At 37.3% G+C, this 23,495-nt stretch overlaps 1 protein-coding gene across 8 annotated transcripts in view; it reads left to right on the forward strand.

The window, feature by feature from the left end:
- nckap1 (NCK-associated protein 1) overlaps positions 1–22,529 on the forward strand; it is a 51,752-nt gene extending 29,223 nt beyond the window's left edge. For 2 of the 8 annotated variants that reach the window (XM_079618989.1, XM_079618990.1), the window contains exons 15-30: positions 38–183; positions 777–909; positions 5,140–5,259; positions 6,508–6,647; positions 7,080–7,211; positions 8,674–8,892; positions 10,160–10,290; positions 10,441–10,538; positions 12,480–12,573; positions 13,287–13,369; positions 14,471–14,551; positions 14,624–14,717; positions 19,752–19,868; positions 20,025–20,134; positions 20,310–20,399; positions 21,581–22,529. In XM_079618989.1, coding sequence (XP_079475115.1) covers positions 38–183; positions 777–909; positions 5,140–5,259; positions 6,508–6,647; positions 7,080–7,211; positions 8,674–8,892; positions 10,160–10,290; positions 10,441–10,538; positions 12,480–12,573; positions 13,287–13,369; positions 14,471–14,551; positions 14,624–14,717; positions 19,752–19,868; positions 20,025–20,134; positions 20,310–20,399; positions 21,581–21,697 — 1,905 coding nt within the window. In that variant the 3' untranslated portion in view covers positions 21,698–22,529. Of the gene's footprint in view, positions 1–37; positions 208–776; positions 982–5,139; positions 5,260–6,507; positions 6,648–7,079; positions 7,212–8,673; positions 8,893–10,159; positions 10,291–10,440; positions 10,539–12,479; positions 12,574–13,286; positions 13,370–14,470; positions 14,552–14,623; positions 14,718–19,751; positions 19,869–20,024; positions 20,135–20,309; positions 20,400–21,580 lie in introns of all 8 variants that reach the window. The other 6 variants (XM_079618983.1, XM_079618984.1, XM_079618987.1 and 3 more) reach the window with 3 other exon arrangements.
- The last annotated feature ends 966 nt before the right edge of the window (positions 22,530–23,495 follow it).

The following is a 23,495-nucleotide window of genomic DNA, read 5'->3' on the forward strand; positions in this document are numbered from 1 at the left end:
GATTAACCCTAATGATGATGTTTTTCTCTGTGCTTAGGCTTACACCAGCGTGTCCAAGGCCTCACTAGGACTGGCAGATCACAGGGAGTTGGGAAAGATGATGAACACCATCATCTTCCACACCAAGATGGTGGACTCTCTGGTGGAGATGCTTGTGGAGACTTCTGACCTTTCCATTTTCTGGTATGACCTCACATCAAAGAAAAGGTCATTCAAAGAAATTACATTAATGCGTAGAGTAGAACACTGAATAGACAAAAAGTTGCTGTAGAAATGAAAAATTCAGAAAATGAATAAAAAATATTGACTTGAGTCAGTTAATTCTGCAGCTGCTCATTGAATAATCTGTTATTTGCATTCAAACTTGAATTTGAAATTTTTTAACAATATAGTTTAATTTATTTGTGGATTTTATTCATTTAATTGTCTATTGTAGCCAGCAAAGACAATGCAAACTTTATTTATTTTGCTGTACCCGGCCTTTTTTTACGAACTACATTTTAAGTGTACTTAACTTGGGCAAAATATGATTCCTTTTTGCCGTGGCTCTGTTGATTCAGCAGTGGCACAGGAAACACTGCTTAACGCCAGCTCCACAATTGGCTGAAGCCATATCTGTTCTCAGAAGCCCATAGCAACTGTCTGTTGTGCCTCTTGTTTTTAGATATTTCTTTTTCATGCTTGGTGGAAAGTGAACAGGGGCGTTTCAACTGATTAGATATGACTGTACCAGACGGTGAAGTGAACTGGCAACTAATTTTCTCTCTCTTTGATAGCTTTTACAGCCGCGCCTTTGAAAAGATGTTCCAGCAGTGTCTCGAACTGCCGTCCCAGTCTCGATACTCCATCTCCTTCCCTCTGCTCTGCACCCACTTTATGAGCTGCACCCATGAGCTCTGCCCTGAAGAGGTGAGTCGCACTGACCTGGAATCAGTCCAACAGGCCCCAAGAGGAGCACAAATATCAGATTCACTTCACAGGGTTCGTACAGAGTTTTGAAAGTTTGAAAAATGCTTGATTTTAACCGTTATTTTTTCAAGGTTTGAAATGTGCTTGAATTTTGATTATCATCCTTAAAAATGCTTGATATTTTTTCTTCGAACATCTCGATTAAAAACAAAAAGAAAACTCCCCAGAAAAATAACCTTTAAAGATCGAGTCGTGGATCATTTGCGCATTATTGCGTTTGTCATGCGAGCATGCGCTCCCGAATACAGTTCTCTTTAGCGGAATATTGCACTTGAACTGTCAGATTCTTTATACGAGTAGATACAAGTATTCTCGTAAACACAGTCAGTTATATCTTAAGTGAATGAAAACATTTGGGGGGGAAATCTGATGCGTAACATTGTTAGACCTGTGCATTAGGTCTTTATAAACCTGCTGCTATTATTGTTAATCAAACAACAAAAGAAAAGAGGGAATCTCTCACTGCTCTTGATTGAATAACTTTTGTAGCTTTAATAATAATCAGTTTATTTACAATTATTACACTAAAGATTATGCAGTGATTATTTTTAGGTTTGATTATTTAATTTCTGTATTATTTCTTACTTGAATGCTCCTGTTAAAAAAAGGTAAAGCATTGTTAATTAAATTTTTTTTTTTTTTCTATTGTATTTTTTTTATTGTTTGTTAATTTTTAATAGCAAAGATAAAATAACAAAAATAACTATTGTGATTGTTAATATAGTAATTATTATTCATATAAATAATTAGTGGAAATTATGCATCGTAATATATTGGGAATCATTTTATAATCAAATTTGTTGCCCTCTGAATCATAATCGAATGAGGCAAGTGAAGATTCACAGCTCTAGAAATTGGATTTTCGGACTTTTCAGTTTGATCCGAATCAAAATTAGAGGTGTGAACAAAGGTTTGGTCCGTTTCTAGTGTGAAAGCATTTTCTGTATGGTTTGGACTTTCAGACCATTTACTGGAGGTTCTGGTGGTTCCCGCGTAGCCGAAGAAGAAAGAAAAATATTGTTTCCTGCCGGCGACGATTAAATGTTTGCACGACGAGGAAGTTTGGCGTATAGTTGGTGCTGCGGGTAGAAATGCCATAATAATAACAATATAGTTGCAACGATATACGTCTGTTCATTCATTGTTGTCAAAGTTACCCGCCAAATTGAAAACACGCTAACGTCAGACGCACATCTGTTTACTAACCAATCAATGTCAAGATGCAGCCCACATAGATGATGATGACAGGATACAATTATGTCATGTAAAGTTCTTTAGTGCGCTCGCATAATTGCAATGTGATACCAAACCAAAACTAACCGAATGTATAAAATGTATCAAAACATGAACTTTGGTTCAGATCTTGGTGTGGACTTTCAGGTTTTAAAGCTGAAGGTTGCGTTCATGTTACTGTACGGCTCTGAATTTGTCTCGTTCTGATTCAGAAATTGTTTAATATTCGTTTTGATCTTCGTGTAACAATGTTTTGCAATTGATTATTGTATATCGTATATTTGTATATTGTATATTTTCTTTTGGATATGTAAAAATTATTATTTTTTCCTATTGCTGTTGGAGCAAATGGAAACACAAACTTATATTTCCTATAGTCTCCTATTTATATAGCAGTTCCTACTGTAGTTTACTTCTCAGCTGTTTAGCATATAATGTACACCCTATTATATTTACTGAACCCTTGCTAATTCACCTGTACCCACCCTTGTAAAGCACTGCTTCCACTGCTTAAAATTGCTTGAAGTGCTTGAATTTCACTCTTAAAAATCTGTACGAACCCTGACCTCAGTAACTTTATCTGAAAACAGTGCTTTATGACATTTTTTGTAGGTATCACTTGAGAGTAGTATTGTGAATTTGTATTTGTGAAATGATTATATGATTGTTATCAGTAAATACAGTAAGTAAAATACAGTAAAACAAAAAATGTCCACAGTTTTTAAGGAAATTAACATATATATATATTAAACAATATTTACCTTCATGTATTTTTACTGAACTATTTCAACTTAAAAAAAATGCCATATGTGATTCTGCAAACATTTTTGCAGTGATCACTTAAGTGAATCGTGAATCGTTTAAAAAAATTCATTCAAATAAATTAAACTTACCAGTTATAACAAGTTTTGATATTGAAGTATAAATCAGTCATTGTGATCTTCATGATGTTAATTTAAACAATCAGTAATGTCATCACAAATAGTTTGTGAATGTTCAGTATATCATCCAGCCCTATTTTAGCCTCATGTACTTGCTTTCATTGACTATTATATATCAGTTGACACCTAATTTATTTAATTTGGTCAGATTATATATTCCATTTGACTTGTCCTGAAAGCTCTGGTTTAGCCTAAATGCAGACTCTGTGTTTTTTGGGGAAAAACTGTTTTATGTGTCTGTGAATGTCCCCTAGTGAATATGGCCAGTGTTACTTTTGAGAAAAGGAGTTTGGAAAAGATCTTTCTTTTCTCTGTCGGGTCTCGCCACGGCTTAGCCGCGACCCATGCGAGGGTTCAGGATGGAGTCGTACTGTGAATCCGGAAAGCTCCATGAGTTAACTAGAGCTGGAATGTCCCAACACGCAGCATTGAGCACTGTGGTCCATGTATCAGGATGTGTACAGAAAACCAAATGCTGAAAAGCATGATTTATTAAATCTGTAATTGAACCATACACCAGTGCAGCTACCCAGGCTCCCCGGGGGCATATGGAAGCCCCTCCGCACACACGAGGAGCACAACAGATTCCTGTTCCCCCCCGCCGGTATATGGCCAGCACATTCACCAAGTGTTTGTTCCTGCCAAACATCGTGCCCTCCAATATCCAATTTAATTTGGTAAATAAACCCACATTTTCACTCCTAATTGGTGGACAAACGGCACCCAAACAAACAGCACAATGAGAGTTCTCATGTCATTGCAGGGCCTGAACATTGAGCTGTCTGAGAGCACTTAGAGGAATAAAAGAGATTTATTGAGCCATAGAAGGCTTGGGTTTCCCTTATTTAAACATGAAACTCCCTCTCTCAGCATGTCTCTGAAATGGTCTTCCTCCTATGTCCACTCCACACAGCTTTGGACAGCTGCAAGCTTTATTTATGTTGGAAAAGCACTAAAAGTTTCCAAGAATATTTCCATCCTCGCACAGAAAACTTTTTACAGCGGTTTAGAGAAACAACAAAAGATCACGGCGCTTCAGCAGAGGTTAGCCTCTGCATCACGTCGGATAGATGTGTTATTTCCAACCTGCACCATCTCAGACTCTGCCCTCAGATGCCCACGAGGAGCGAGGCAGAATATGTGGTCCTCGTCAAATCGGAGTTGACCCACTGAAGCTTTAACTGTCACTCTTTGTTTGTCACGAAGAATGACCGGCCTCCTCCGTCTTGTATGGGTTTCGTCAAAACGCACAGGGGCAAAGGTTGTTTTGCATTAGTAATTTAGAGAGTATGCGCTGTTTGCTCTAGGGAGGAAGTTGAGGCGACAAGACCAGCTGGGCCATAACAAAAAGCCTCACTTACACATGGACAGGTCACAAACAGCACCTCACTGTTAGCCAAATCCACCTGAGCAGCTTATGTTGGAGTAGTTTCAGCCTCTGACAGGACCATTTTCAGATAAATTCATGCCAGTTAATGGCATGGTGAGAAATAAGGTGTTTTTCCAATTAATTCTAGTTACTTAATTTATTAGAATTAATAAATGAGTATAAGTTGGGGATCAATTTTCTTTTTAAGGCCTCTTATACTCACCCAGGCTGCATTTATTTGATTAAAATGTCATTAAACGCCACTTAATAACTGTGGCTGGTGCTTTTATACGTCCATTGGTTGGCCCCGTCCTATATTATTGGGTGGTTCTTGGCCAGTATTAGGCCCTGTTCACAGATGGTTTTTCCAGGTGACCAGCTGAGCCAAATTATTTACTGTTGATAATAAAGGTTAGGGATGTATTTCCTGTGACTATAGCAGAACCAGATATAATTGCAATTCCATTTGGTGCAAAAATGACACTTTACACCTGTATTAACTTAAGCACTAAATGAATGCTACAGAGTGGAACGTACTTTATGCTGAAAATCAAATGTCTCGCTTAACATTCGGGTTGTGCTCAGGGAAGTCTCCACTAATGTCTCCATGTCTGTCCCTCCCTGCAGAGGCACCACATCGGAGACCGCAGCCTGTCCCTTTGCAACATGTTCCTGGATGAGATGGCCAAGCAAGCCCGCAACCTCATCACAGACATATGCACAGAGCAGTGCACCCTGAGCGACCAGGTCAGTGACGCACACATGCTTTCAGCGCTGCCAAAACACAGAGGGACTTTTGGGAGTTCTGGAATTTTCCATGTCATATCTGGGATTTTAAGAAACTTAACTGGGTTTACAAAGAGTTCTGCAAATTCACCAGGAATGTTCCATTCCGTTGCAATATGATCGCAATGAAATTAAACAGTGATTGATTCGCTGGACACAGTTGGCAGCACTGATTCGAACACATACAGTCAGCTTTAATGAATAAACTTATTCTCACCCCCCTTCTGGTGAATGTAACTGTCATGTTGTAAGCAAACAGGACAGCAGCTCATAAGTAACTTCCCGCTTTGCTCATGTCTGGGCTGCGGAAGGCACATTTGTCTTAAGGAATTATAGTCTTAAGGTCAACATGAAACCTATTTTACTTCTCTAATCGGACATGTCTCCAAGTGAAGCAAAGATATTTATTTGGCAAAGACTTGGGGTAGGACTTGATTTTATTCATCAGGAATTGATTGGATGGTGAAAAGTGGATGTTACATGTGATTGGAGGAGGAGTGTTGAAAAGTAAGAGCAATTTGGATTTGTGTCAATTAAAAAGAACAATAAATTCAATAACCTGTTGTGCTTCTGACATAATTTTTGAGTTATTCTTTCTATATATATATAATTTACAATATACAAAACTGTTTGATATATCAAACAAATATGTTCATATCACAGAAACGGTTCTCAGTTAATTTCAAGACAAAGTGGTTCAGTAAGTCAGTTAAGAACATCAAAGACACATTCATTGATTTTGAAAATACCATGAGTTTGAGACTTGAGTGACTTTTTGAGTTATTCAGTAAAATAAACTCTTAAGAATAATTTGTGCATGAGATGGACTATACTGGCCATGCTGCATGTTATTGTGTGCAACTAGCAAGGATATTGCAACAGGTATATATCTATTAATTGCCTATATTTGATTACACATAATCTTTCATTACATCCAGTTCAGGCTGCAAGCTCACAACTCAAGCTCACAATTTCTTTTGCCTTGTTGCTGTATTTTATTATGTCATAAATAATTTGGTTCTGGTATTTTAAGAAGAATGTAACAATTCCCAAGTCTATGCACACTTATTTTTTTATTATTTGAAATAACCTGCACTGATGAATTGTGCACAATATGACCAGGAACTTGTATTAGGGAAGAAAGTAGGGTACATTTTTATTTCATGTTGACTTTAAAAAGGGGCTTTTTCCTGTTGTTCTTTTGTGCAGCTACTGCCAAAACATTGTGCCAAAACCATCAGTCAGGCCGTGAACAAGAAGTCGAAAAAGCAGACGGGGAAGAAAGGTGAACCGGAGAGAGAGAAACCTGGTGTTGAGAGCATGAGGAAGAACAGACTCCTGGTCACCAAGTAAGGACGAAACTTACTCTTCTTCTATATCTACACAGCACAAACTGAGTCTATCCTTGTAGCTCATACTGTATTTAATGTAGTCTGGGTCATGTTGTCTTTTACTTTGTTCTAGTTTTTGTAATTGATGGTTTTTGTCGATGAGGGCATCTCTGTGTCCCTATTAGAACTCACCAGTAGAGAATCACTGTGTTGAACAAAACTCAGCTGGAGGCTTTTACCTATTATCCTCCCATACGGCAGACATTCAAACAGATCCTCCATATAATATAAAATGGATTTATCCTAAAGCCTGATATGGACACACATGAGCAGTAGTAACAGTATGGGAGCGGTGCGGCCCCATGGCGAGCAGTGCTGGTTAAGCTTTAGCTGATTGACTGTATAATCTGAAGGAAATTAGTTTTTAAGGCTGTCGTCTGGTTTTTACAGTCTGGACAAACTGCACACTGCTCTCTCAGAGCTCTGCTTCTCCATTAACTACGTCCCTAACATGATGGTCTGGGAGCACACCTTCACCCCACGCGAGTACCTGACCTCCCACCTGGAGATCCGCTTCACCAAGTAAGTCAGACTTTCATCTTGATGGTTCAGACAACACACCACTTTTGATCAATTGAATGCATCCCTGCAGAATAAAAGTATTAAAAACCTTCGAAATAAAAAAAGTACTTAACCCAAACTGAATGGTTTGAATGTTTATCACAGTTGCTACAAAATTATTAATATTAAAATCAACTGAGGAATTAATTATATTTTAAAGTGTGTGTGTGTGTGTTATTATTTAAGTACTTTACTTAAATTTTCTCTTGCAATATAAAATTCTATAATGCTGATCAAACTTTTTTCTGAATTGTGCGCGTTTAAAGATCACAACAGCCTGAACTGAATTTGGCTGCTACCTACATAAACACATCACTGCTCGTTTTATCTATTACGTTACCCACAGTCAACCTTTCGCGATGAGGTCTGTCCGCACTCGTTCCGCACTAGCATCAATCATATTCATTTGCCTCATAGGGGAGAGTTACTGTTGCGTTTTATGTGAGGGAAAATTGTCTTCCAACTCTCCCTTATTAATTAAGCTGAGAACTCAACGGCTTAAAGAGCCTCTTGGGTTTATTGTTCGATTTGTGTAATTTATTGGACTAGTGGTGAGAGTTTGGGTTAGCATGATATTTGACACTGTTCCAAAATAGAGCTTGTCCAACTAAATAAACATTGGGCAGAGGAATAACAGGTATTTTCCACTGTTGGACTCAAAACTCTGACGCGGATGCATTGGCTGGCCCCTCTCTCCCGGGCTGTGAACCCCTCATGTGGCCGTGCTTCTCAGCAATGAGAGGCCCTGTTAGCAGATCTCACCACCCAACCATGTGCTGTTATTACCCATTTCCATCTGATTGGGTAAATAGCCTTGATTCAGGTCAAAGCATTAAAAGAATATGTTGTTGTTATGGATCTGTTTATTGTGGCCACCATTGCTCTCCAAACAACACCACATAACCAAGTCCAAATACACCACATAACTAAGACCAAATTGACCCCTTTTACTTTCTTAACATACAGTATTATTCCAGGTCTTACTGCGCATGATTAATTGGTGCATGTTATTCCAAAGAAACCAGCTGTCACAGATTTCTTTTTTTTCTCTACATTTTTTCTAATATTATATCCTGTTTTGTTTGGAAATATTCTACTAATGTAGTATTATTATTTATTATTTATACCTGCATATTTAGTAGGAAATCATGTAAGGAAGGATTTTATCCATTGGATTTTTTATTGTTTGATTGTTCATTTGATTGATTATTGTTTTAAATGATTATTATTAGGCTATTATTTAGTTTTCTTCCTTCTTGGTCTTGTATACATCAGCATTAATGTTGTTTCCGACGCAAGATACGTTTTGATAAAGCATTAAGAGGACAAACACTTTGTTCCTTTAGAATTACATGCATCGATTAATCATGCACAATAAAACCAGATTTATGTCTTTCGTTCTGTGTCTGTAACTGTCGCTCAGGTCCATAGTTGGGATGACCATGTACAACCAGGCCACACAGGAGATCGCCAAACCATCAGAGCTGCTCACCAGCGTGCGGGCCTACATGACAGTGTTGCAGTCCATTGAGAATTATGTGCAGATTGACATCACCAGAGTGTTCAACAACGTGCTGCTGCAGCAGACTCAACACCTGGACAGCCATGGAGAACCAACCATCACCAGCCTCTACACCAACTGGTGAGACTCTATATGTCAATGCTAGAGAGGACACAGTTATTTTAGAGCTTAACTTTTGCTTTTAGGATGAATGGCTCTGTTCCAAAACCAAGTATACTGTCTATATAGGCTGCAGCTGCTTAGACAGCATCTCAACTGAAATAGAACCTCTACATAGGCAGGCACCCCTAACTCAATGCTTTGACTTAATTTGAATAAAAATTTGGCATTAGCATGTTGTCAAGCTTACAACATGATGCTCTAAAGGCCCCAATATACTTCAAGTGAAACTGAATGTGGTGTGGTGTCATTTCGAACAAACTTAGGCCAAAGCAAAGTTTGTTTCTGGAGTTAGAAATTACTTGCCAAATCGAAATTTCTGGAAAAGTCCGCTCTGGCTGGTAAATACCATTGGTCCGTGGCGATTAAGTTATAAATAGGTGTGCTCTGGGGCTCCTCCTCATTCAGTCCGTCGAGGTCAGACACAAGGCCCCGATATACTTCAAGCGAAGTCGAAGAGTGAACTGGTGTGACGTCATTTCGATCAAAATCAGGCTAAAATTAAGTTCATTTCGGGAGTTCGAAACTGCTTGCCAAAGCGATTTTTCCAGAAAAGATTGCTCCGACTGGTAAACACCTTCAAACTACCACTGGTCCATGGGGATTGCGTAATCGGTAGATGCGCTTTGGAGCTCTGCCTTCTTTGACTTGTAAATATTTTCCAGTTCATTTCATGTTTTTCATGTTTAATACTGTAAAGCTGTTTGGTTTAAAGAAATCTATTGTATTAGGTGCCATATAAATAAACATGACTTTACTTGACTGGAGTGCCAAATTACAGAGCTTGTCCAGGCATCTATGATCAGATGTTTTCTTAGTTGCTGTTTTCTCACTGCTGTCATTTTTGTTGTGTTTATTTGGTTATATTGTGACTAAAGCGCGCTGCAAATATTTACAAATTCATCTAAACGCCGTTCTCAGCAGCGTGGGTAGCGTCGGGATGTTCACTAACATTATACCGCTGCAAAGGTATTTTGAACTTCTTTTTACCCTTAAACGAAGAACAAAAAATAACTTTGCTGTGAGTATATCGGGGCCTTTCGGCTCCAACCAGCTCCAACTCGCGTGCCTGAAAGTTTCTAGTAATTCTGAAGACCTTGATTAGCTGGTTCAGGTGTGTTTAATTAGCATTGGAACTAAACTCTACAGGACAGTGGCCCTCTCAAGAGCTGAGTGTGAGACCACTACCTTAAAGTGAAACATTGGTTTTGTCTTAATCTGTGCACAGGTATCTGGAGACTTTACTGCGGCAGGTTAGCAACGGTCACATCGCTTACTTTCCTGCCATGAAGGCCTTCGTCAACTTGCCCACAGAGAATGAGCTCACCTTCAATGCAGAGGAGTATTCCGACATATCTGGTGAGGGGGAAAAAGCATGCCACAAAGACACATTGAATAAAAGATTTCCTTGTTTAGAAACATTCCACAATGTTTTCTTCAGATGGACGTGATTATTTTCACACTCAAACTGCCATAGCACATCTAAACATTCTTGACTTTGTCTCTCAGAAATGCGCTCACTGTCTGAGCTGCTGGGTCCATACGGGATGAAGTTTCTCAGCGAGAGCCTCATGTGGCACATCTCTTCCCAGGTGGCCGAACTCAAGGTGAGCAATAGGGGTCTCTGAGGTGAAAGGTCACATCATTAGGCTTGTCTCAGTTCCAACTTGTTTGCCTTCCTCTGAAAGTGTTCAGAAGCACAGTTCTCTGTTGAAGACTGCCAAATCCTCTTTTCAACAACATGTTAAACAGTGATTCCCACAGTCACTTTGACTCACCGGCAAGTCTAATTTGTGGGATTTTATTAATTTATTTACTTAATTAAGGGTTGGCATTCTTGTGCCACAGAGTTGATCACTGTGCCACAACCCCCCACAAATTTCTAAAGTTTTTTTTTTTTTCATGTTTAAATTACACTTTGAAGAACAGATTTCCAATGAGATTTCCTATTTACACCTGGTCATTCATGTGTTTTTCCATTTACATTAGGCAACATAACTTGTGTGTCCGCAAAACTAGTATAAATCGAATCTTCAATTCCCACGCTATATGCAAATTTAACATTGAGTTCATGTCAAATAAAGCAAGAAATTAGCTTAATTTTATTTATTATCAGCTAATTTTAAGATCAAAGACTGCAATTAGAGAGAGAGAGAGGCATCAGCTCTGGTAAGATTTAGTGTGCTACTTTTAATGAAGATGACTGTGTGTTGGGCTTCAGGATGTAACACTGAACTTTCAGTTTCATTTGAGGCAGGTTTTCACGTCGGTTTGCTGGAGAGATGCTCGTACTTTATCTGAATGAAATGCAAACACCTCTCTTGCTTTTGCTCACGTGCTAGCGATAGGTTGCCGACTCCTGGTCTAATGTGTTTAAGCTGCACAAATAATGGTTTTATTGGTCGTACAAAAAGTTATTTCCTCACATAAGTAAAGATGGAAGCATCACATGGCCTTTGAACAGAGCTGAGAGTAGTACACTTGGGGATGACGACACACATGATGTAATATTGGAACGTTCATCATTCACAAAGATCAACAATCTTTGTGAATGATGGAGGTTCAAATATTACATAAATCTGAAGAGCTTTCTGTGGATTTTTGCCGCCACAGATTCCATGTGGGCCTGCTTACCGGGAAGAGTGTTTAGGTTGCACTTCCCCTCAGTTATTGGATAACATTTAGACAACGACAACTAAGAACTGTCAGCAATGATGGATTAACGGCAACTATGATCAAACCTGAACAAAATCCTACTTAGATTACATTGAAGGCAAAGTCTTCCTCATGAAGTATGAATGGTGTATTGTTTGCACTCCCTGACATAATGATGTAGGAATGAACTGTTTTTTGTTCTCTCTTAGCCAGAGCATCTGCATGTAAAGCCCTGGGTTTTTTTTTCCTTCAATATATTTTATTCAATAATGGTAGCAGGTTTGCAAATGCATGATGTATGTAGTTGAAACAGCCTTCTGCATTTATAAAAGTTTCTTGAGAAACAAGAGCCAACTAAAGTGTGTGAACACAGGCTTTTAACTTGCAAACCTCTCTCCCTCAGCTGAAAGTAATTTGGAGGAAAAAGAACCAAGTTTCCTATCTGACCCACAATCAGCTGGGGAGTGAAATGGTTTATTTCACTTTTCTATTCTGCGCCATGTTCACCAAAGGACTTTAACGTGAAATATGTTTTCTCTTAGAGCTCAAATTACGCAAATCGTTTGTTGACATGCAAACTCGTGCTCTTGCATTTCTTCACAGTTCCCATCTCAGGTGATTTCATGCGGCTACTGTTCAAAATTGTTCGGCTATGGTGTTAAAAGTAATGTTCTGGGTTCAGAATTAAGTTAAATCGACAGTTTGTGCCAACTATCTCTAACTAGATGATATTGCTATCTATAACTAAATGTTTTCTCGTAATCAACATTGTCATAAATGCTGTTAGATTGTAATGCATTTAAAGATGCATGTAGGTTATTATGTCCTCCCGTGGAGGGATGCACAGACTTTTTTCCTGCTTATTCATCATACGTCTTTTGCTGCCATTACAGAAACTTGTGGTGGACAATGTGGAGGTTCTGACCCAGATGAGGACCAGTTTCGACAAGCCGGAACATATGGCAGCACTCTTTAAGCGGCTCTCATGTGAGTATCCATTAGGGGACTTTTAATTGTATACAATAACTTAAAAAGCTAAAGGTCAGTAAGAATTTTTTTTTTATTCAGCAAGGATGCAATAAATTGGTCAAACGTGAAAATAAAAGCATCCTGAGAAAAATGCATCAGTAAATCTTTTAATATAAATAATTTCAACACTAAATGCAATAGTATAAACTAAATAACTTTTTTCCATTCCAAATTAAACTCTGTTTTGGTCACTTTTTTTCTGTCAAAGTGGCTTTTTTTTTAGCCAGAATTAGCTTTAATGAGAGAAGACTGACATTTTGACATGGTTTTAGAGTCATGATATTGTGAGGCAAGGTCAGAATTATTATTTTTTATTAGAATATATATAAAAAAAAAGACATTTCCAGTCATGTCCACTTACCACAGGTTCAGAAGCACTGTATTAGACAATAGCTGTTTGGAATTTCATGGTATGATTTGTAATAACACCCTCCCAGTACTCCCCATGGCAGACAGGACCCTCTACAGAGAGCTATTTATGGTATTTGTTATGGCTTGGCCTCATACAATCATGTATTACTAAGCTCAAATGTGAGCAAGAATTTAAAAATCCCGTCTGAGGAATGTGGCCCATATACACACCACCTGCAGACCTATTTTTAGTGGTTCTACAGGACGAAAATGTCCTATTTTTGGAAGTTATTAATAAGACATGTCTTCTATTTCTGTAGCGGTTGACAGCGTGCTGAAACGGATGACCATCATCGGTGTGATTTTGTCGTTCCGCTCTCTGGCTCAGGAAGCTCTCCGAGATGTGAGTTGTAATGCAGACGTCTAGTTTCTCTTACACTCACATGGGCAGCTCTTCAATTCAACGGAGGGATGGTGTACATCTCATAGCTGAGAGAGATCTTGCTAATTCCAAAATTGTATTACTTTTTCTACCATGAAACACAGAAGGAGATGTTAGGTTAAATGTTCAAGCTGCTATTTTTCCATAATACAGCCAGTGATTTGTACAACCAAGCTCCAAAATGGACAAAAAAGCAGCATATAAGGGTGTACTCACACTGGGCGATCTGAATGTGATGTATTTGTGTGATGAACAGAGCTTATGTAGTTCTCAAATCTCATTTGCATTCTTATATATTCAAATCAGTGTAATTAACTTAAACTAAGACTATTAAAAATCATTTTTGTTCATACAAATAAAGCTGAAATAAAATTAAATGTATTATTCGTTGAAAAACTTAAATGAAAATTAGAAATGTTGCCTTTGCAACTAACTAAAATAAACATTTAAGTACTATAAAGTACTACAATTAAGCAAACTAAAACTGAAATAAAATAAAAGCAAAATAGCCATTTTATTCGTTTTAAAAAATATATATTTCTAAAGCCCATAATATAATTATGAAAAAATTAAAATATAAAAATGAAAGCTAATTTATTATAATATTAATAAATACTATAATAGTGTATAAATTATGCTAACATTACGGTACACCATATTAGTGTATAAATTATGCTAAAATTACACTGATTCAAATATGTCACCTGAAGATGCATCAGGTGGGGTGTCACGTGTCATGTTTGAATCAGTGAGATGTTAAAAAATTGTTGTTCATATATATGATATGGTTTTAGTAGACTTGTTAGAATATAGTAATATAGACTATAATAATGTTATATGATAACGTTTTGTGTGCTTTTTGGAGCTTGGCGGCATAAATGACTGTCAACTTTTATTGTAAGGAAACAAGCTGCTCAGACATTCTTCTGACTTTCGTGTTTGAAGGAAGAAAGAAAATAATATGGCATTGGAATGAGGTTGAGGTTGACGGTTAACTAGTCCTTTGTTTGGAAAGGTTGTTGCACAAATGAGCTCTAATCACAAATGTGTCCTTTTCTCCAGGTGCTATCCTGCCACATTCCCTTCCTGGTGAGCTCCGTGGAAGACTTCAAAGACCACATTCCTCGTGAAACTGACATGAAGGTAGGTGACTTTCAGGCTTGCTGTTGGCAGTAACAATGGACCGCTGGACCTGAAATTCTCCTTTTTTCTCAGGTTGCCATGAACGTGTATGAGCTGTCTTCAGCCGCAGGCCTGCCCTGTGAGATCGACCCTGCTCTTGTAGTGGCTCTGTCTTCCCAGAAGTCTGGTAAGTTATTTAAGACCATTTGAAATGGCAATGCACATCAGGCCATTTTGATCTCAGATGCAACTGGTTTTGGCAATCTTTTTGCATCAAAATAAAAACACTAGCTTTCAAAAGTTTGGGGTGAATTATAATTTCAACCCATTTACTCAATCATATGTTCATGTATATCATATGGCTTTAGAAGGCTGAAAATTAATGTTCATTTTGTCAGCTATTTTCAATTTAGAAAATTAGTGTTCATTTTGTCAGCTATTTTCAATTTAGTCTTAGTCATGTCACTTTTTTAGTTTTTATCATATTTAGTCAACCTTGTCCTGTTTTTGTTTAGTCAAGTATAAGTTGACAATGTCTGAGCATTTTAGTCACTATAATCTTAGTCATCTTTTCGAATCTTAGTCACCTTTTCGAATTTAGTCACCTTTTCGTCTAACTTCATAATGTTTAAATTGATAATCCCAATAATTTTGCTCAAAATAATTTTTTTGCTCAAAATCATAATCTATTATAATAACTAGAAATGTATTTTTTACATTTCATTAGGGTTATTGCACTCTCACCTATAAGCACAAATCACGAGAATGTCAACCCATACACATCTTTATTTTACCTCATCTAGTTTCCTGATTTATTATAGGCTATTTTTCATAGGCTATAGGCCTACTGGTAAAATAAGAAACTTCTCTCAAAAATTAAAACAGTGAAATTCTTAGTAGTCCAATAATTCCAAATGATGTTAAAGGGGTCATGACATGGTTTTTTTTATTTTATTATTATGTTCCCTTAGGTGCAATTATAGTATTACTATAGTTTTTTTTACAAAAAACTTTTAAAATGTAGTGATTTATGACCTTTTCCCACCCTGTTTCTCATCTTCTGATTCAAACAGTCTGTTTTGGGGGTGTTTCCCCTTTAAGAGTTGAGTGTTAACGCCCACTGTTATGATTGGCTAACGTCAGTGCCTATGCATCAATTATTAACGCCCCCAGCCAGAACATTTGCGGATTCGGCGTAACTGTTTAATAGCGGGTGATGCATGCGAAGCGATGGCTCTTGCAATGATAAAACCTTATTATGTTTGAGCCGGAATCAGAGGAAAATGAACCATCACCACAACAACGAAGACTGGATCAGCCCGTGTCCACATGGAAAGTGAAACTATTTTGAATTAATAAAAAAAAATTAACCCAAGACACTTGAAAACGGATTATTGTTGCATAATTATCCTATAGCTTCATTTTCTAACAGTTTAACATTATTTAACTAATTCCAATGAAAATGCATGCACAGACAGGCCATCTTAGAAGATGCAGCATTGATAAAGGCAACATTTTTAATTTTCTATCACATGTAGGCCTACTAGAAAGGCGACATATTTTCAAGATTCTCTTATACAAATGTGTTTATATTAGCCATGGTAAAAAGTAAGTTTGCGTCGTCGTTATTGAGCCCAGAACAGTCGGCACGGACTTATCTTTGAGCAACAGTTTTCTGGCAAAGCCAAGCATCATATTGGCATTTTTTCCTCAAAACAGTCATCCTTAAATGTATAGAACACTGCCGTGACTATGACGTCCGCAAAAATAAAGTGCATCCATTTTTCCCTGACGACTGGATCTTTCAGCGTTTTTAAAAAGTAGTTTAAAGTTTTAAATACATTACTTACAGTTTGCGTCGTCGTTGTTGAGCCCAGAATAGACGGCACGGACTTATCTTTGAGCAACAGTTTTCTGGCAAAGCTCAAAACAGTCATCCTTAAAATGTATAGAACAAACGCTTAAACTAACACTGCCGTGACTGAGACGTCCGCAAAAAATAAAGTGCATCCATTTTTCCCTGACGACTGGATCTTTCGCAGCGTATTCAAAGATGTCGTTTGTCCACAGCCAGGAACAGCACATCTGCGACGTCGTAATCTCCCCTGTACACAGAGTCAGACCCACTCGCTGTCCGTCGACTGAACACTTGTGAGGCGCGCGGCGCGCGGGCGCGACAACGATACGAAATGAGCGTAGTTGTCTTGCGCTTAAAGCGTAGTTGTCTTGTGACGGAGGCGGTCGTATGCAAACGCTGGTACGTCACTTCGTACCGTGACGTCACTTCTTACCATGGATCCAGAACGAGCTGTATTTAGAGCTTGATTAAATAAATGATTCGTTTATAATGGGGAGGACGTCTTAAGCTATGAAACTTGCAGGACGTTTTAATGGTACAAAGACCTCTTATATACCTAAAGATCAAGGCAAATTTGGTTTCTCATGTCATGACCCCTTTAATGTTTTTCCATTAAACCAACAGCAAAAAAAGACAGAGGTTTATGATTTGAAATATGAATTAGAGCTCGCTAAAAGCAGTGTAGAAACTAAGAGAGTGTGTGCATGGTTGCCAGATTGCAAATATGAATTAAAACACCGGGTAGAAACTGTGTTCTTTTAATAAAAAAAACTCTGATTGGGGGATTTCAATTCTTGAAATCTGGCAATCACAAGCATGAAAGCTCGTAGCAGCTTGTTAAAAACAGTCTAATGATTTGTCACCTCTTTTATTTGACAAAGTGATTTGATCAAGTTTTTATTTAACTCCATTTTAGTCACGTTTTTTTTCAACAACGATATTGCATGTTGATATTGTCACAGTTTTCGTTTAATGACGTTGGTGTCTTCTCGTCTTAGTCATGGATAAAAAGGTCTTCAACTAAATTCTTTTTATAATTTCATTAATGAAATGAACACTACATTGAATATAGCGCAAAAATAATTTATTTATGACCATTCAAAATGGTAATACACATCAGGTCATTTTGATCCCAGATGCAACTTTTAAATCCCTTTACCAAGGGAAGTTCTTTGGTTTTCTTTTGGCCTCCTAAGAAAGTGTAGATATGCATCAGGTGTTTTTGCTCTAGATTTGTTAGAACAGTGAACGTCCATTTTTGGATTGCTCCTTTCATCAGCATTTGCCACAAAATAAGCAGTTACCAAAGTGTGACGTCGGTGTGCACACACTTGAAAGAAAAGTTGAACAGGAATTCTTTTTCCAAAGTGCACTTTGGTGCTCACATCTAAAGACCATTTTATGCCAAATGATTTACCAGAAATCCCTGTATTAAGACCTTGGATGCAAGCTAGCTGGCTGTAGAAAAAAAAAAAAAAAGGTTTGGTTTGTGCTGAAACGTTAAGTGGTATCACATGCTTTGTATCAATCTGGTCAAGTACTTCAGCGTTAGGAGGCTCACTTGCACTGTGATTACGATGTAACCTCACACTATAATACACACTCAAAAACATGCATTACATCCACACCCATGTTCACGTTGGTCACAGTATCAGTTCACCATGTCTCATTATTTCTGTGGTGAATGATTTCACAAGAAAGTTTGAAACCTCACATGGCCAGACCTATCTTAACCACAACCTCAAGAGTTAAAAATAATAATAAAAAATATCTGTGCATAGCAGATCTGCCCTTTAGTGTCTCATGAGAGCTGTTTTCAGTGTTGAGGAGTAGCTAACTAAAAGTGACATGTGACAGTACTCGGCTCTTTTCAAAACAGCGTCACTTTGCTAGTAACGCTACTTTTTTTTGTGTGTAAAAATGTAATGACAAAAATTGCTACATCACTTCCGTTTTTTGGTTTATTAATGCAGCTTTAGAGCCAAGTAAGCTGAGGCGATAATTAAAAAAAAATAAAAAATTTAAGCGGTTCATTCAGTGGACTGGTTCAAAAAAATTTATTGATTTGTTTAATGGGAAATATTTAGGTAAATGCTGCTGTTTGTCAATTGACTCCGTTCTATGAATTAGGATGTTTTTAGTTTTTGTTAGTTTATTTTGTGTGAATATACTTATGTGCAGTTTGTTTTCCATGTTTGTTCTTAATACATTAACTATTGTTTATTTGTACAAAAAGGTATTAGTATACACTACCGTTCGGAAGTTTGGGATCAGTAATAATTTTTTAATTATTAGTCATTTTATTGAAATTCATAATTTTATTTAGCAAGGTTGCATTAAATTGAACAAAAGTGACACTTTTTATTTGTCATTTATAATTGTACAAAAATATTTGTATCTCAAATAAATTCTTTTTAACTTTCTATTCATCAAAGCTGGAAAAAACACTGTTTTACGTTTTACACAAAAATAATAAGAAATCAGCATATCAGAATGATTTCTGAAGCATCATGTGACACTGAAGACTGGAGTTAAGGTGCTGAAAGTTCAGCTATGCATCACAGGAATAGATAACAGTTTTCTATTTTAATTTTATGTAGTTTTAAATTGTAATGATAATTCACAATATTGCTTTTTTTTTTACTGTATTTTTGATCAAATAACAATAAAATGTCAAATGTATTTTAGTTTTTTTAAATATCATAAAATCTTACCAACCCCAAACTTTTGAATAGGAGCAAATGTAAAATTGCACTACATTGCACTAATGTTATCATTAAACTCATATATTAAACTTATTATATGTTATACTTCAAATGATCTTGTCATATTGTCAAGTAGCTTCCGTCACACTACAGTTTTCAGATGCATTTGTCCAGCATTGCTTATCAAAGCTTCATGAGGCATTAGAGCCCGTTTGAGGAATCCGCTTCCTGAGAAGAGCCTTGTGCACTTTAAACACCTCATACCGCACAGCAGTTCTCTCGAATTGAGCTTTCATTTTCTCCGAGCAGCCCAGACCCTCCAGGGCCTCTTGGCCAGCTCCAGTGTTTTTGTTCTATTCCCCTGATGGTTCAATCCAAACGTCTTCTGTTTACTATCTAAATAGCGAGTCAACTAAAACTAGACTTAATTTAATCACTCCCAAATGCTGTTGCGCTAATAACATAAATAAGAGTTAATTTTTGGACATTAGTGCCGTTTGTCTTGGCTCTTCACGGAGATTTTCAGACACTGTCCAAAGAGAGAAATGTAATCGCTGCAATTTCCCTTCAGTCTCACAATGGCATGGCAACACATCAGTACTTCTCCCGAGTTACCTTAAGGAAAATTCATGAACTCAATTCTTCTCGTTTGTAACAGAAAATATTAGCCCAGAGGAAGAGTACAAGATCGCCTGCCTGTTGATGGTCTTCGTGGCCGTTTCCATGCCGACCCTGGCCAGCAACGTGATGTCACAGTACAGTCCCGCAATAGAAGGTACCAATTTTTGCATTTCAGACTCGCGCTGAACCGCTGCGAATGAAATCAGATTACATCTGTGCTGTTTGAACTGCGGTCCGCTGGAACGACGCGTTTTAATGTGCGTGACATTTATCGTGTGTGTGTGTGTTAACTCTCTATAAATCTTTTAAGGTCACTGCAACAACATTCACTGTCTGGCTAAAGCGATAAACCAGATTGCCGCTGCTCTGTTCACGATCCACAAGGGCAGCATAGAGGATCGCCTGAAAGAGTTCCTTGCCGTAAGTAACAGTATTAGCAGTAATTGTCCTAAATCCTGGCTTAAAGGTTTTTCTGTTCAATACTTTTACTCTACAACATGCAATTTACATGAACATATCAACAATAAATACTCCATTTATGCAACTCTCACTGTGGGATTTAGCAGCTTAATAAAATCCTGTAATTCTTCCCCAGCTCGCCTCCTCCAGCCTGCTGAAGATCGGACAGGAGACGGATAAAACCACTACACGGAACAGGGAGTCTGTTTACCTGCTTCTGGACATGGTGAGTGAATCCTGAAGAGAGAGAGCGCTTCATGATGGTGTGCAGCAGTGGAGTTGCAGAAGAGAAAATCATTTTCTCCATAGACATAAACATACATTTTTAATGATCATGTATTAATCTTTCAAGACAAGACTTTCTGAGGTTTTCAATTATATATGATATATACTTCTATAATTGTGCAGTGTAGTAAAATAAATTAATTGCTAAATTCATGGTGAAGAATTACACTAGCCATAATCCTAAAGAGAACGCGCTGATTAACTACCGTAGTACGATGCAGAAATGCATAGATGTTTAAGAAACTTCGCATGTAGTCACAACTGTTTCCTGAAACTGTAGTAACTGTTTGTAACGACATAACTTCTGACCATAGTTGGCTAATGATGCTTTCAGGAAATGCACTCATTTATGTTACCAACTAAACCGAAATCACAGCCTGACAAATGATGGGATTAAGTCGGTTATTCCTACACTTCAAACTACATTAATTTTGAAATCTATTTCAAATAAGCGCTGTTTTTTCTATTCATCAAAGAATCCTGGAAAAATTTATCAGTTTCCAGGAAAATATTAAGTTACTGTTTTCAGTATTAATAAAATAATGTTTCTTGAGCAGCAAATCAGCATATTAGAATGATTTCCTGAGGATCATGTGACACTGACGTAACGTCGCAGTGCTTTATGGAATAAGTAGTTTGTTCCCTCAGAAATAATATGAAGTAGAGTCTTTTCTTTCTTGTTTTCATATACTTTGTTGGTTCGAACCAAATTCTGTAATATTACGATTGATCTCACATTGGATTTGTTTGGTTTAGAACTAAAGAATGTTTTGAAATCCCTATGGGAAAAAATAATGGGGGAAAATACTTCAGAGAACCAAGCCAACTGAAAAAGTGGGCAGCAACTTTGTTGCACTCTATCCATTTTTAGTCCACAAGCATCTGATGACTGGGAAAATGTGCTAAGGACTGTTTCTGTTGTTTGTGAGAGTCACGCAGCTCTTTTGATCTGTAAGGCTTGTGTGGGATTTGTCCGTGGGATTCTTCACTCTTTGAAGCGTAATCTGCAGGATGCACTGCATTAGGCTGTAATGGAAAGTTTTTTTTTTTTTATCAGACTGAGCCCACATGTGTCAGTTTCAGCAGAACATCCCAATCACCCTGAGATCTGTTTTTGTCTAGATCGTTCAAGAATCACCATTCCTCACCATGGACCTCTTGGAATCCTGCTTCCCGTACGTCCTGCTCCGGAACGCCTACCATGCCGTATACAAGCAGTCTGTGTCTTCTTCCGCATAAGAGTTCCTGTGCGAAGAGCACTCGAGGGGCGGATACTTCAACCCTCATTCCATATTCCTCTGTAGGATTCTCCAATGTTATAGTCTTACCAGTTCAAGACTTTTAATGGGATCAAATCTTTTATAACACTGAATTAAGAGGGGGAAAAAATGAAAAAATTATTTGATTATTGTCCACTTACAATAATCAAATTTGATCCCAGGGACTAGTGACACTAATAACTTTTTTTTTTCTTTTTTCTTTTTTTTTCTTTTTTGGTTTGTGTTTTAATTTGCAATGGTTAAACATGGAAACAAACACATTAAATAGTGAATTGTGTGTGGTGGGATGTGGGGGGAGGGCAGGGGTGAATTGTTAAAAACTCATACATCATGCTAAATGCTTGTTACGATGACAGATGCCTCTATGAAACAGTGATTCTTTTTTTGATGTTGTTCTAGATCTAATCTGTGTGGGTTACTGCGTGCTTTCTCTCTCTCTCCCTCCCTGTGAATTTGCATTGATTTTCATTACACTTTGTGTTCCTTTGACATACTTGCCAAATTAATAGATATAACATCTCATTTGGATTGAAAAGGCAGAATTGTGCATAACTACATGTTATAAAAGCAACCTAGTGTTGTTTGTACAAAGCATAGTATAATTTTTTAACTAACTTTCATTGACACTCCATTGTACCTGTCTGTGAGCTATAATAAACATTCTTACATATTTATTGAATGTTTATCAGTTGTTTCCCCTTCCTCTCCCTTAACTGGTTTTATATGTTTTGGATTTTTTGGAAATGACAATGTATCTTCCATAACATGAATAAACATCAGGTCATATGCAGTTTGACTGGTCCACTTTAATGCTGTTTAGTGATATAAATGTATTTTTTAAGATCATAATTACAGCCAGCAGGGTTCTGATGAAATATCAGGAAAATTGTTATTTTGAGTCGATACGTTTTATAATAATTAGGTCAAACCAATTCACATACTTTTCTAAGTTATTTAACACATTCTTCTTGATGTGGGAACGGAGTGGAACCCTGAAACAGGTTGCATCTGTGATTTTGACATATTATGTAAGAAAATGAAAAATGGCTTCTAAAAACAGCATTTTACTATTCTGTTTTTGTCCAAGCTGTAAGAACATTGCTGAAATTCTTTGATCACAGGCTGGTCATTTATATCTTCTCACATAAACTGAGCCAAAGGGCACACGGTTTGTGCAGATGTTTTAAAAGGCTGTATATTTACTTTTAAGGACTTTTTTTCACCTTTTGTTTAGGCTTTTTAGCTTCACATTTAAATTGTATGTTACCCTTTTTGGCGTAGAGATAAAACCAAATTATGTTGCCGCTGAGGGGGTGGGAGGGAAATCATATTTCCTCAATGGTGTCATGACAGTAAATTGTTTAATTAAGCTTTTTGCTAAAGCATATCTAGATTCATATCTCCCTCCCATAATCTCCCTCCCATTGTTGATATATTTGGTGCACAGCGACACTATGTCAGGGGTTATATCTTCTGGTGATGGATATCACTTCATTAATTTGCTTAATAGAGCTCTTTTCAATCCTAAATCCTAGAAGAGAATTAGCAGGGTACTTTCGCGCGATGAGTTCCCTCAGGAGTTTCTCATTTTTGTTTGTTTTAGCATAGCAGTTTTAGTTAATTAACATTTATTGCTTCTTTTTCATTGTGTTGTGCAACATCAATTATATAGATGCTGCTAAAAACTTGTTAAGACTTTAAGTGGTCAGGTCATATATACTCACATCCTTATGGTAGTCGTAGTTTTCTGTAGTAAC

Source organism: Phoxinus phoxinus, assembly GCF_949152265.1.
Source record: "Phoxinus phoxinus genome assembly, chromosome: 7".
In the NCBI taxonomy this organism is placed as follows: Eukaryota; Metazoa; Chordata; class Actinopteri; order Cypriniformes; family Leuciscidae; genus Phoxinus; species Phoxinus phoxinus.